At 51.8% G+C, this 14,087-nt stretch overlaps 1 protein-coding gene across 4 annotated transcripts in view; it reads left to right on the forward strand.

Moving 5' to 3' along the window:
* Positions 1 to 450: 450 nt before the first annotated feature.
* The window catches only part of NFIC (nuclear factor I C), a 155,038-nt gene continuing 141,401 nt past the window's right edge, over positions 451 to 14,087 (forward strand). Inside the window, exon 1 of one of the 4 annotated variants that reach the window (XM_077332048.1) lies at positions 451 to 681. In XM_077332048.1, the coding sequence (XP_077188163.1) occupies positions 679 to 681 (3 nt within the window). In that variant the 5' untranslated portion in view covers positions 451 to 678. Of the gene's footprint in view, positions 682 to 5,524; positions 6,016 to 14,087 lie in introns of those variants that run through there. The other 3 variants (XM_077332047.1, XM_077332046.1, XM_077332045.1) reach the window with 3 other exon arrangements.

The raw sequence follows: 14,087 nt of genomic DNA on the forward strand, positions 1-14,087 counted from the left end.
AACGACTTTTTGGAGGGGGCGGGCGTCCCAAGAAAAGTGAGGCATCTCTTCCCCCCACCTCTCACCCCGATCCTCCCCTCCCCTCCTCTGCCCCATTTCACCAGCCCCCTCCCCCTCCTTCTCCTCCAGAGTTCAAAGCATCCACTTCACAACCCGGTTGGAGGGGAGGGGGGGGGGGTCCGAGCTAGGGACGCAAATGACTCGTGAGGCGTGAGAGGGAAAGCTGGAGGGGGGGGGGGCGCCAAGGAGAGCAAGAAGTCCATCAGCCTCCCCCCCCCTCCCAGCAACACACACACATACACACACACACACTTTAAATCTTCCGTCGAATTTTGGGCCGCCTCCAGTGCGGGCTGTTTCTGACTCGGACCCAAACAGAAGCCTCTCGCAGCCCCCCCCCCCCAAAAGATGCTGCTAACCCCCAGCAAGAAGGTACCTGGGAGATGATCAGACGCTGCAAAGGAGAGAAGCTCGCACGGGTTTGACCCCCCTCCGCCCCCCCCCCCGCTTCGGTCGACCCCCGTCCTCCGCCCGCACGTATCTATCTATGCCTTTGAACTTGGTGGGACCCAGCAGGTTTGCCCCCTCCCGCCTGCCATAAGCACCCCTCTTCCCTCCCAACGTTGGCTTCCGCCGGCTTCGACGCGCTCCTTCGCCCTGGTCAATTTCCTCCGCGCGATGGTAAGTTTCATGTCAGTTTCCACCTCCTTCTCGCTTGGCTCTTCGTCGGGGTGTGGCGGGGCAGAACTTTATGGTTTCTTCGCAAAGCGAGGGAGGGGGGAGAGCGGGGGAGGGGGGGGGAGCCGTAGGCTGGCGGCCCAGAATTAGGGGAAAAGAAAGGGGGGGGGGTCTGTCCTGTCAAAAGCAAAGCAGGCACTAAAAGCTGTTATGGAGGGGGGGTAATCTATGTCACCATCCTGGCAGGTGATCCCCTGCCAATAATCCGGGGGAAGATCTCTCCCCCCTCCCGCGCCGCCCTCCCCTCTCTGTGAGAAGTGATGGTGATGGGGGGGGGGGGGTTGAGATCCGACCAGGGCTCTTTTAAGTCTGTGGAGTATCTGGCCACATTCTGTTGTCCGCGGTGCGCTTTTACGCATGGAATTGGGGAGGGGGAAATGCGTAAGATCTGCGCCGGGGGGCGGGTGGGGAGAAGAGAGGGAAGCATGGATGGCAATCCCTCTCTCTCTCTCTCTCCCTCGCTCGCCTTCTCTCTTGGCAGCCAGCTCAGCAGAGCCCGAGATGTAGCGGAAAATGGCCGCTCTGGCGAGGGGGGCGGGGAAGGAGGGAGGGCCAGCCGAGTTGAACTTGGAAATGACGCCCGCCAGCCGGAGCGCCCGCGAGAGACAGAGAGACAGAGAGAGAGGCCGAGCTGGCCGCGGGGGCGCCCGCCGACCCTCCCTCCCCCCGAAACTGGCCAGGGTCCCGCAGATCTCCCCCCCCCCCCCCATCCTCGCCAGACCTCCCCCCTCTTCCCTCCCACCCGGAGGAAGCCACCAGGACACGCGCCGGGGAAAGTCAACGGGGCCCTGCGGCAAGCAGGCCGCCTCGCCAGGGCGCTGCGGAGCACACGAGGGGACGGCGGGAGCGCCACCAGCGCCGCCGCAGCAGCAGCAGCTTGCAGCATCGCCCCCCCTCCCTTAAATAAAACACCCCGCCAGCCCCTTCGCTCTCCATCTCTCCTCCGGCCTGCAGCCCCTTTCCTGCTTCCCCCGCCCCCCCCCCCCAAAAAAAATAGTGGGCTTTTCAATGAGCAAATAAGCCGGGCTCCGGGTTCTCCAGCCGCAGTCCTTCCTTCCTTCCCTCCCACCGTGCCTGAAGAGGAAGTCCCAGCGAGTTCAAGGGGGCTGGCTCGCGAGTAAACACAGTCGGGGCGCGTTGCTGCTGCCGCTGCCTCTGGCCCGGATCTTCTGCTTCGATAAGAATAACAATAAAAAATCTCCATGGCAGGCGGGAGCCCCATCGGTCTGTGTTCCTATTCGAGAATCTTGGGCCTGAATTCTTTCTTTCTTTCTTTCTTTCTTTCTTTCTTTCTTTCTTTCTTTCTTTCTTTCTTTCTTTCTTTCTTTCTTTCTTTCTTTCTTTCTTTCTCGCTCCCTTCCCTATCGCCTTGGCCATCAACGCCGCAAAGGAGTGAGACAACCCTTCTCATTAAACTTGTCAGGGTGCGGATCGGGCCCCGTGAGCCCGCCAGGCGCTTAACTTCTAGCAAGCGGTTCCTCGAAATTAAATAAGAAATAAACTGAATACAGGGCGGCGGCGGGGGGGGGGGCGGAGAGAAAGAAGTTAGAAGACTTTTTTTCCCCAGGCGATCTACCGCAGTGCTTGGGTCTTGTTTGGCCCTTCCAAAGCCCCCCACCCCTCCAATTCCTTTCAGGTCACCTCCCCGCACCCATCCCCCAAAATCTTCCAGTCTTAGAGGCTTCCCCGGCTTCTGTAAATGATATACAAAACAGAAGTTTCAGAAGTAACACACACACACACACACTAGCCCCATAACTTCACTTCGAAATCTGCCTTGATGCTCCATGCAGCGCCCTGGGATAGGGACACCTTGCGTGTAAACCCAAAACTGATCCTACCCGGAGTGGATATCGGGGAAGAGAAGGGGAACTGGGGGCGGAGGGGGAGCTACTAGGGTTAGGAAGGGTAAGTGTATGTTGGTTTAATAACTGACCTTTCCGGAGAAGCGTTTTAATTCCCCTCTTCTGCATAGAAGCTCCAACTTGGGCAATGATGCTTTGGGGAGCCCAAGTTCCTAAAGGCGATGCCGAAGTGGCCTTGAAGAACAAATCGCTCTTTTAGACACCCCCCTCATCGTATCTCCCCCCTCTCCCACGCAGGCAGAGTCCAGGCATCAAATTCCAGACACTGAGGCCTAGTTCAGGTTTAAATAGGGGGGGGGAGAGAAGGGGGCGTCCTCGTGGGTTTAGGCTGCAATTGAAAAATGAATGTCCCTTCACTTAGAAAGCTAGTTCCAAGGGAGTCACTAGTCCCTAGGATGCATATTATGGCATTAAGAAAAACCTGACCTGTGACTGCCAGAGGCATTATTATGTCAGATAAAAGCAATAACATGGAGAAGGGCTACCCCAGATACCCTAGCTTTCTGCCTGTGGGGAGGACTTTTCTCTTGCAGGTTGCAGGGCCCAGTAATCCAGCTGCTTGCTCGATTGGGGCTCTGAAGGACGACTTCCTAAAAGTTTACCATCTTTCCTCCCGCTCTTTAATTTTCCTTTTGGCCTTTCCAACACAGTCCCTGGAGGTAAACTTGCCCGGAGAATCAACTTCACACAAAGCCTTAACAAACCGCGTCCACTGCTAATTAGATGTATTTTTAATTAGGCAGCCCTCCCCTCTCGTCACTGTCCCGGGGGCTTGGAAACGCAAAGCGCGTCTCCCTGGTGTTCAATCAATAAAGTCTCGCTTTTACGGATCGGTCTAATTTTCTCTTTTGGTTTAGATCGGCTTTCCACCCGTGTCCCCCGCAAGGCGCCTTACAAAAAAAGATCGGCTCTTCTTTTTAAACCTGAGAAGGACTTTTATTCGTGGCTGTTGTTTCTAATAATAATACTGAGGGACGGCCAAGTAGGGATTCCTAAGGTCGACTCTTCTCGGTCCTAACAAACCCGCCAGTCCTTGGATGGCTTCTTCGGAGGTCGCAGTTTAAAGATTTTTATTTCCCCAGGAGAACCTGTGAGTGGCATTCAAACTTCTCACGGCAACTGTGGAAGAAATGCCTTTTGGGGGGGGGGGCTTTCCAGAACTGGCGAGGCCCAGTGGAAATCCCTGTATTCGGAAACTTCTGGGAATAGCCTCCCCATTTCCAGGGAAGAGAGAAAGCTTCGGGGCTACTCGTAATGAGGAGGTGATCTGACGTCTTCTGCAATCGGTCTGAACATGTCGCAGGACAGGAGCTGAGAGGTTTTAATTTTTTTTTTGGCGGGGGCCAACCTGCCCTCCCTTAACAAGAAGGCGTTATTTTTAAAAAAATCCTATCTGGATTGAAAGGTAGTGAAATTGACCAACCTCCTGGAGTGATCTAGGAGGTGAAATTGACCAACTTCCTCGAGTTCTCTCGGAGGTGAAATTGACGCAGGTCGGTCAGTTTCAAGTCGCGCAAACTTCGGCGTTCTAGTCCATTTGGGCGCGTTAAATTTCCTGGAAAAGGAGATTACCCCCACCCTACCCCTTCCCCTGTGGATCTAGGCAATTATTAATCCGAGAAAGGCGACATTTCAGCGGGAAATGTTAGGCAAGGAGAGTGGGTCGGACGTTAGAGATAAGGAGGGAAGGTGGGGGACACCTGTCCAAAATAAATGCGCTCCCCCCCCACCGCACAGTTAAAAGGCACATTTACCGTGGGGTCACCAGATTAGGAGGGGGGGGGGGGACTTCACGGGAGTAGATCTGTCCAATGCTGAAGTTTGGAGAAAGAAAGGAAAGGGTCTGGGGCGGGGGGCGGAGGATATATGGCACCTACGGAGCTTCTTGGGTCTCTGCCCCCCCCCGTCCCATAACCCCGAACGATGGCCTGCAATAAAGACCCCCCACATTTTAAAAAACCCTCCCCTCTCCAGGTGCCAAGCTCCCGGTTGATTATTTTGAGAAGTAGACAGCTACTGTGGGCTTTTCGCCGGGGTTTTGCGGGGGAGGAAGACGAGAGAGTCGTACAAAAGTTTGGTCGGTGAGAATTCCGTGGAGTTGGGGGGGGGGGAGGCACGAGAGAAAGGTTCTTTGGCCGCAAAAGTGCCCCCCCCTCCTTTTCTCACCTTCTTGTCGCTGGAGGGGTGGCTGGGGGAGGGGTTCTAATTTCTAAAGTGGCTTTAAAAAATGAGGAGATGAAATTCTGCGGATGAAGGTTTTCCTATGGGTGTGTGTGTGTGTGGGGGGGGGGGGTTGATCGCCAGGAGGGACTCCATGGGAAAGGGCACTTTTGCAGAGAGATTTTTCCGGGAGTCTGCTGCGGCGGAAAGACTTTTCCCAGGTCTTTTACCTCCCCCCCCCATCCTATTTCCTGATGAAGTTACCGACCCCCCCCCAGCAGAAGGCGGAGGCGGCGTGTGTGCCCGAGGGGGGGGTATTAATATAATATTTTCGAGATCGACCTCACGTACTCTATTCCTCCCTCTCCCTCCTCCCTCCCCCTCCTTTCATTTTCCTCTTTCTTTTTGGCTTACCTTCCTCTGGATCTGAGTCTCCTAGAAAGACATTATTGTTATTACTATTATTATTATTATTATTATTATTACTATTATTATAAGACCAGCTTCCATAGACCACCCCCCACCCACCCCCGACTCTCGACCAGGAGGAAATACGCCTTATTTTATTTCCCTCCATCTTTTGCAAAGTTTTCGAAATGGCAGAATCGGCGGTTGGGGATACCTCTTTCTCTCTTCCAACCCCTCCCTTTCTGGTGATTTTTTTTCCCCTCGAGAAAACACACACACACACGCATCCCCCCCCAAAAAAAGCTTGAATGCCAGATTGTCATGTTGTCCTCTTCGGGCCCCGGATTCTCTTGCCTGTGTCCGCCTGTCTGTGGCAACGTAGATTTTTGAGAAAGAAAAGGGGGAGAGAAGGGGAAAAAACTTCATTAAAAATTGACAGCTTGATAGGATCTCTCCCCCACCCCCACCCCACCTCCAAAGTTTGGTCCTTTCTTTCAGATTTTTTTTTGGGGGGGGAGGATTTCCCCTGGTCCCACCCCCTCCTCTTTCCCTCCCTCCCCTCCCCTCCCGTCTCCTCCCCTCCCCCGCGCTATCCATCGCCAGGAAAGAGAGAGTGTGCGAGAGAGGGAGGGAGGGAGAGAGAGAGAGAGAGAGAGAGAGAGAGAGAAAGGGGAAGAGTGAAAAGAAAAGTCCGCCGCCCGCCAACATGACTCAGTAACTTTTCAGCTGGGAATCTGCTTTTTCCACCTCCTTTCTCCCCCACCCCCCCTCCCCAAAAAACATCGAGACCGTTGGTTCCCCCGGCAGCCTGGAGATGTATTCGTCGCCTCTCTGCCTCGCCCAGGTAAAAAGAAAAAAGAGAAAAAAGCCTCCCCCTTTGCATTCCCCTTTGTAACCCCCCCCCCGCCGCCGCTGCCGCCGCCGCCGCGCGTTTTGCATTGCTAATTTTTCAGAACTCTGTTTCCTGTTCGTAGTTGGATTTTCATTTTCGCTTCTTAAAAACCCTTCCCGAAGCCCTGCTGTTGAAAAGAAAGGCAAAGCCCCCCTCCCATTTGCGGGAAAAATGGGGGCCGGGGGGGAGGAGAGAAGAGGGCCAGAGGAGTTTTAGGAAGAGCCCCCCCCCCACGCGCCCCGCGCCGTTCCGCTTTCTACGACGCTTTTCCAGCAGACTGGAAGAGGGCGAATTGGAACCGCTTCATTGGAAGTGCCCGGCCTCAGCTCTACTCCCCCCCCCCCGTGCCAAAACAGTTATTTTGCTTTTGGGAGTTTTTCATACAGGGCGGGGCTGATAGAGTTTGATCCTGAAAATGGAGGGGGCAGTAGTTACCGCCTGTGTGTGTGTGTGTGGGGGGGGGGGACTCTAGATTTGCACGACTGGGGGGGGGCTACCTCCCTTTCCTCAATGTGGTGGGCTTGAAGATAGTTTGGAATGAAAGGAGGTTTTCTTTTCTGGGGGTCCAAGGGAATCCCCTTCCTGATTGGGGGAGGGGCACATAGATGAGGCTAGTAAAAACCGTCCCCCCCAGCCCCCCCCCCCAGCCTGATGACAGGTAAGTTAGAGCTGTGGGAAACTGAGGTAGGTGGTCACATTGACCTAGGACAGGAGGTGTTTGCATGACATAGGCTGTGGCCCTGATAATAGGATTGCATGTATAAATCGTCGTATGTATATAATACAATAAAGTGTGTGTGTCATGTTAGGCACGGGTCCTGTGACAGGATATGCAAAAAAAAAAGTGGCCGTGCTGCAGCGTGTGAAAGGTGGCTTGTGCATGCATGCGTTGCTGCCCAGCAATGTGCAGGAATGCATCTCCGGTGTGCTCTCGCACGACGGCTTTGCAACCCTGGACTTTTGCCCTTGCGAGGCTGTGTCACAGTGCGAGGGCCCTGGGCACACGTGTGTGTCACCAAGCATGTGTACTTGTGCAAGAGGCTCTGGGTCTCCTGCACCGCGTGTGCGGGATGTGCGCTTTCGGTGTTTTGTAGGATGTGGAACTGTGCAAGCGTTCCTTCTCTTATTTCTGCAGTGGTTCCACATGTCCGTGAAGTCTCTGGAAGACCACTTGCGCATGGAGAAAGCGGGCAAAGCGTGCGGCTGACCCCTTGGCCTGCCATCGATCAATTCACGACGCTTGTGTCGCACTAGAGCACCGAGTATTCGCACACTGTACTGTATAGTTTATGGCAAAGTCCTCTGCAGGAATCTGTGTACCGTGCATCTAGTGTAGGCTGTGAAAAATCCGGGGCTGGGCATTTCTACGGTTCCCTCTGTTTGATGGGCCTCTTGACTGAGACTTCAGCCCTCTGGTGTGGGGAGGCCTCCCCTTTGCAGTTTCCAGATCATCGGCGAAAAGCCCACCGCCATGGTGCTGCATTTGAGATATATATCTGCTATCCTGTTGGCTTCTCTCCAAAGTCTGCCTTTTAGAAGGCGAAAGGCACTGCCCGTGTTTGTCGGTTGCGTGGCGGCTGTGTCGGTGCGCACCTCACATTGTGATGTAGTGCTAGGGCTGGTTTTTTTTTGGGGAGGGGGGGTTCTGTTTCAATGTACTGTGTATATGTTTCACGCGCCATTTTAGAGGACGTGATATTTCTCTGTCCTGGCGTAGTGTTGTGCTCTTCTCTAGAGTTCTGTGAGCATTAGGAGAGGTCAACTTTGTATCGGGTATGTGAGTGGGTTACATTGTGTGGCAAACGGTTGAGCGGACCTTTTCAGACTCTGGTCGGATAAGGAAAGGGCATTCCGAGTTTTAGTGCCTCCCCCAGACCTTGGCAGATGTTCTCTCTCTCTCTCTCTCTCTCTCTCTCTCTCTTCCTGATATTTATTTAATTATTGAACAAGTCTCTCCCGGATCGCATGTAAAGTCTCCCTCCTCTGCTAACTAAATGAAAACTCTGTTAGTCGAAGAGGTTTTCCGAAGTACATTTCTGCTGGCGATCAGCTCCCTTGCAAGTTGGGCCAGAATGGTGCCCGAATACCACAACAGGGAGTGGGGGGTGCGCACGCCAAGGCATGTGCTTGGTCCCTAGATGTGATCTTGGCGTTATTCGAAAGGGGGTGCTTCCAAGTGAGGCTTCCCTCTGCTTTGGGGAACAGGACATCCAAAATGATGAGTGAGTTTTTGAAACCTGGCCATATGGAATCTTGGCCCAGAATTTGGGGCAAGTGCAGCAAGGCACTGGGCCGAATTTTGAAAATTCGGCGCGTTGAATTTCCAGCCGAAAAATGTGCATGCATGCGAACACTTAGATCCAGAATTAAACTTTGTGGGTCTTAAAGGTGGCTCTGGGCCCAGACTTTCTTTCAACTTTTCTTAAGTTTGTAAAAGTGATCCGGAGGCCTGCTTTTTCCCCAGAAGGTTGCTCTAAAAGCTCTGTTTTTATATTCCACGTATTTTGCCTATTCAGGAAACAGTGTCTCAGGCAGTTTGCACAGATCCATTTTATGTGAGCTGCAGTGAGACCATTTGGAGAGGGGCGGCCTATAAGCCTAAAACTTAATAAACAAAATAAATAAATAACTCCTGCCCCCACCCCGGTCTTTCAATCCTGAGATTTTTAGAACAGATCTTGGGCTGGCAATTTTGATGAGAACTGTAACCGTTGGTAAATTTCAGGGCAATTGAAACAGCGGCTGAAGCGGTCTGGTTTCTGTCCGGTCCCTATTCTCTGCTCCCTTCTTTCCAATTCAAAAACCATTCTCGGTTCAGTGACTGAAGCAGAGGCAAACAGAGGGCAATATCTGCAGTTCCAGATTGGAAACCTTTTTTTTGTGGCTTTTGAGCGGACAGTGCATCTGATTTTAATTCAACTGACAGGCCTTTATTCTTATAAATCTAGGCACTGTGGAGGGATGGTAAACTTTCCCAAGCCGAATGCAAGCAGAGAGCTTGTCTCGGAATCTCCTGCACCTGCAGAAGTAAATTCTGTGTCAGGAAAAATGACGGCAGCGCATGAGACTGATAAACCTTTCTGCGCCCTTTCAATCTTGAGAAAGAGGGTGGGTTTGCAAATGATTTGCCTCCATCGTGGCAGCCTGACAAGGTAGGCCATTAGCAGGGTCATAGCTTGTCTTGAGAGCGTGTGGTTTGCATGTAGGAGGCCTCCCATTCACATATCAAATTTGCACTGTCCCCATTTTGCAGGCCAGGGAACTGAGGCTGAGAACATGTGAGTGGGTGAGGGTAGTATGACTGCAAAGCCAGTCTCTCGCTTCTCTCTCCCTCTCTTTTCTCTACTTGTGCTCATGCGTTTCTCTGTCACTAGGTCCCAATACTTGCCAAAACATGCCACCTTCCGTGACACTGCTTCCGGCCTGGCTAATTTCCCCTGGAAGTTCCTAAGAGCTCAGGTGGGGTTTAATGGGCTTGGGACAGTTTAACGCACAACCTTTTCATCAATATAACAATGCAACACTGAAGGGGCATTCTCTCTGAGCATGTGTGGCATGCAAGGGAAATCACAGTACACATTTGAGGGGCAAGAAGGAAGGCCTACAGACTTTTCCTCTCTTCCACAGTGTGAAGGGCAGTTTGGTTGGAGATCTGAACTCGGCGTTAATACAGAGTTCAGATGTGCTGCCGGCCTGCTGGTCGTTCTTTTTGAACCTCAGAAGGCTGCCGTTGTGAGATTCAGACGAAAGAGATTCAGATATGCCATGACTATATGCCCTCTGGAGCTGAACAGTGATAACAGCCATGATGTGGCAGGCGATCTTAGTTTATTTAAGCGGACTCAGAACTTTTTCATTGGCTCAAGCAAGGTTGGCTCTCATTCCCTCGTTATGTTTCAATACAAGCATCTATTAAAGCTGCCGGTGCTAAGCTCCAGGGCAGAAAAGGCGTTTTCCTCCTGGGGAGAGGGTCGGCAGGTGAATGACCCCACCCCTTCCCCGGTTTAGACAATGCCTTGTTTCCAAAATGAAGAAGCGTGGTCCATTTAGGATTAAGTTTTGTGGGCATTTCCTCCCCACCCACAAATGCATGCAGCTTAATCGGTTACCCGATACATCGACAGCATATTTTGTAATCTGCAAAGCATTCGTTTTTTCAAGCCCCACGACCAGGACCTCGAGGAGAACAAGCGCTGTACAATGCAGCAGGGGTTTGTTTCCCCTTTCTGTAAGCCAAGCTTCTAGCCCTTCGAAGATGTGTTGGCGTTTATACCCCGCTTTTCGCTACTCGAAGGAGTCTCAAAGCGGCTTGCAAACGCCTTTCCCTTCTGCTCCTCACAACAGACACCCTGGGAGGGAGGTGGGGTTGAAAGAGCTCTGAGAGGCCTGCTCTGTGAGAACAGCTCTAAGAGAACTGTGAATGAACCACAGTCCCCCAGCTGGCTGCATGTGGGGAAGTAGAGAATCAATGCTGGCTCTTCCATGTTAGAAGTTGCTGCTCTTAACCACGATTGGTCAGGCTTTCCACAGGGGACTTGAGTGATTGAGACTTTTCTGGATGGTGAATTGGGGTGTCTTGGAAGTGGGCTGGGGTTGAATTTCCCCCCCCCCCAGGCCATGAACATTCATTGCTCCCTCCCACTTTTGATCCTATTGCTGGGATGTGAAAAATCTGAACCCCCCCCCCCCCCTCCATTTGAATTTGTATGCTTTTGGCTCAGTGGGCCTCTCCAGAGAATTCGGTTAGAGAAAGTCCAGCCAGTGTGGAATTGCAGTTCTTATCAAGGTTCTTGTGGCCTTATGTTTAATCAATAAGTAAAGGATTCCCCCCACACTAAAAAGCGAGGGAGAAGACTTAGCTTGAGACCCCCCTTCCATTTTTTCCCAGCTCTTCTCTGAGCATGGGTAGAGCAATCATCAAGGGATGTCAATTGTTGCTCGCTCTTCCGGGAACTTGGAGATCAGGCCTGCTTGTCGTGCGGCCCAGTTTTCATTCACGCTACAGCCTTGACTAGAGTCGTACGGAGAGAGAATCCGCCCTGGCAGAGTGCTGTTGTGCGCGCAAGAGTTAAGTCCTAACTTGGGAACATCCTTTTTCTTGGCCAGGCACCGACGACGTCTGCCGCTCCCCATGCAGTGCTGCATCAGGAGTTCCCTCCCCTCCTCCCTCTCGCCCGGCACGATCCAGCAGGCCCAAAAATAGCCCTGGCAAAGCCTGTGCCAGGCCTAGCCAGGACTTCACGGTGACCCGCTGGATTTTTATCCCCGGCCCTTGACAGCTCTGCTCCGAGTCTCTCTCTCTCCCTCCACCAAGGATCTCCCTCCCATCTGGCCTCCTGCAAAGACAGCCTTCAAACTGGGATTTGTTTTGAAGACATCTGGATCCAGGGTCTGAGCCCAGAGTTCGCCGTGGTAGCCAAGGAGTGCCTTTCCCCCTCCGAAACTTAAAATTTGGAAGTTGGCCTCTGTCTTTGCCTCCAAAGCCTCCGTCCTGGGAAGCACGTTTTGGGTGTGCGTTTGGTATAATCTGTGGTCCGGTTTGGGGGTGGGGAGGGCTTCCTGGTGGATAGGCCGCAGTGGCGGCTACAGAGACGACAGGCAGCCTCTCGCATGAATGGGTGTGCGGGATTTTCTCGCTCAAGATGCGTTTTATCCTGAGGTTCTCAAATGTGTTTCACATTACAATGCCCATCTGGCACAGGTTGCCAAATACTGCCTTTTACTTTCCAGATAATGTGCTGTTCCAAGACTGACTCCTTTCCCAGCAGAGTTGGTTTCAGGGGTTGGCATTGTTGGCCACCTCCCAAAGCCCGGGGCTCGGGCGTTGTGGGCACAGGAATACCGTGTACCCTGCTGCTGCCTCCAGCCTTGCCTGCTATCGCAACATGGCCACTCTCACGAGGTTGCTGCCGCGTCTCACAAAATGGCAGATCACCCCCAAGATGGCGTGCCATGTTGTGGGAAAGGAGAGGCTGTCCCATACGCCCCCTGCGAGGCTCCTTAACCTGGGAGGTCACCCCAGACACCACGGCAATGTAGTCGGGCCTGCAGGAAATGAATTATCGGGAGGAAAATTCGAGGGAATTAGAGGGAACAGCAACGCTGTGGAATGAGGTGTTCTTTTAGATTAGCTGGCACTGTTTGAGTGGAAAGTAGTGTGAGAGAGTCCCTCCAGCAAAGGAACAATGGGAGAGGGGCAAATGCTACCATGATAGAGGAGCCTGTGGGCATCTCATGTTGGTGGATCACTGAACATTTGATAGCTGGCCCTGATTCATTTCCTGTGTGCCCTGGAAATCATTTAACATGACTACTGCTATGGACTGCTCCTGGGGCTGCCCTTGGAGACAGCCCAGAATGGGGCCATCAGACCAACTGGTGGTAGCCTGAAATGTGGCATCTGCCTCACAAGCTCTGCTTTGGTTATCAGTCAGTTTTCAGACCTGGGCCCATAAAGCAATCTTAGTTTGCAATCCCCCTTTCAACGAATACAAGTTATTACAAACTTCAAACAATGGAATCCCCAGGACTCAACAAGGATATTGGTTTTCTTACCTCACTACGTATGCTAATCTCATTCAACTCTTATATCAACATTCCTTACAATCCTTTCTTCTTTTAATTTTATTTGGGATAATGAGACTGTTATGTGATGTAAGTAAGCATCTAATGCTATTTCGAATCTAACTCTTTGTTCTCAGGACAGGATAACAAACTCAGTATGGCTTGTCACTTTTGGGGATGCCTCCATGCTTAGATGGAGATGGATGGGACTAGCAATAACTTTCTTTTAATTACTTCTTTTCACAACTGGGAAAGTGTCTGCCATTAATCATCAACCTTAACATTTTTATTGCCCCAACATTTTTGTGAAGGACAACTGAACCCAAAGGACTGGTTTGCTTTGCTAGCAAAGAATTATACTGCATAATTTGGACATCATGATGGTGTTTACTAATTTGCTACTAATTTACTTTCTCTTTCTACCTGTACTCTTATGATCCCTGTTCTGTTGTGTGAGGAAGTGTGCGTGCGCATGAAAGCTTACGCCTTGATAAAACGTTGTTGGACTTAAAGTTGCCATTGGACTCCAATTTTGTTGTGCTTATTCAGATGTCGTCCATCTAGAACAGGGGCTCCCCAAGTTCGTTGAGACCAGACACAATTTTGGCATTTAAAAAAGGGCAACAGGTGCCGCCACAAAATGGCTGCCCTGAAGGGATCACAAAATGTTAGGAGGTTCCAAACCAGCATCCTTCTATGTTGAGGAGAGCTCTATTCTAACATGGGCTCCCGATAGGTACAAGAATACTATTTCCCATGCACTCCTGAGGGTTTTTCTGCTCCAATGGAGGACAGTCCAAAACGCATAATCATAATAACCACAACAGTCTTCTTCTTATATCCTGCCCTTCCAGGTAGCTCAGGGAGGGAAACGACATCGATTAAAACAATCAAACCAGTGAGTCATTGAAATATTATATGTATCATTTCAGCCCCCTTCAGTAAACTCAGGGAGGGGGATGTTCTAGATCTTCCTGGAGAGATAGTCTTCTACTTTGGCAATGAAGCCAGCACTTTTGGTGTTCTCGCTGGCCTCAACCACAGGCCTGGTGCAATAGCTCTATCTTGCAGGCCCTGTGGAACTGGTTAAGTTCCTGAGGGGCTTTGATCTCTTTCAGCAGAGCCTTCCACCAGGGTGGGGCCAAGGCCAAAAATGTCCTGCCCATGGTCAAGTTCAATCTCCCCTCTTTTGGGCTGGAGATCCTGAGTAGATTTTGGTCTGACATCCTCAATGCTCTTTGTGGGGGGTGGGGGGATGGGTGGGTAATGGAAGAGGCAGTGCCACTGATCTGCCAGTTCAGCATCCAAAAGACAGCAGCAAATGGCCAGCAGGGAACTCAGTAGTCAGTTCCCATGTTGGGGATTGCTGGGCCAGGCCGTCATTGCTTCCTTTGCCAGGCAGTGAGTCTCCAAGGTCTCAGTCCAAGCATTTGATGCCTGGAATTCTTTTAATGGAAGAT

Source organism: Paroedura picta, chromosome 4, assembly GCF_049243985.1.
Source record: "Paroedura picta isolate Pp20150507F chromosome 4, Ppicta_v3.0, whole genome shotgun sequence".
NCBI classification, from domain to species: domain Eukaryota; kingdom Metazoa; phylum Chordata; class Lepidosauria; order Squamata; family Gekkonidae; genus Paroedura; species Paroedura picta.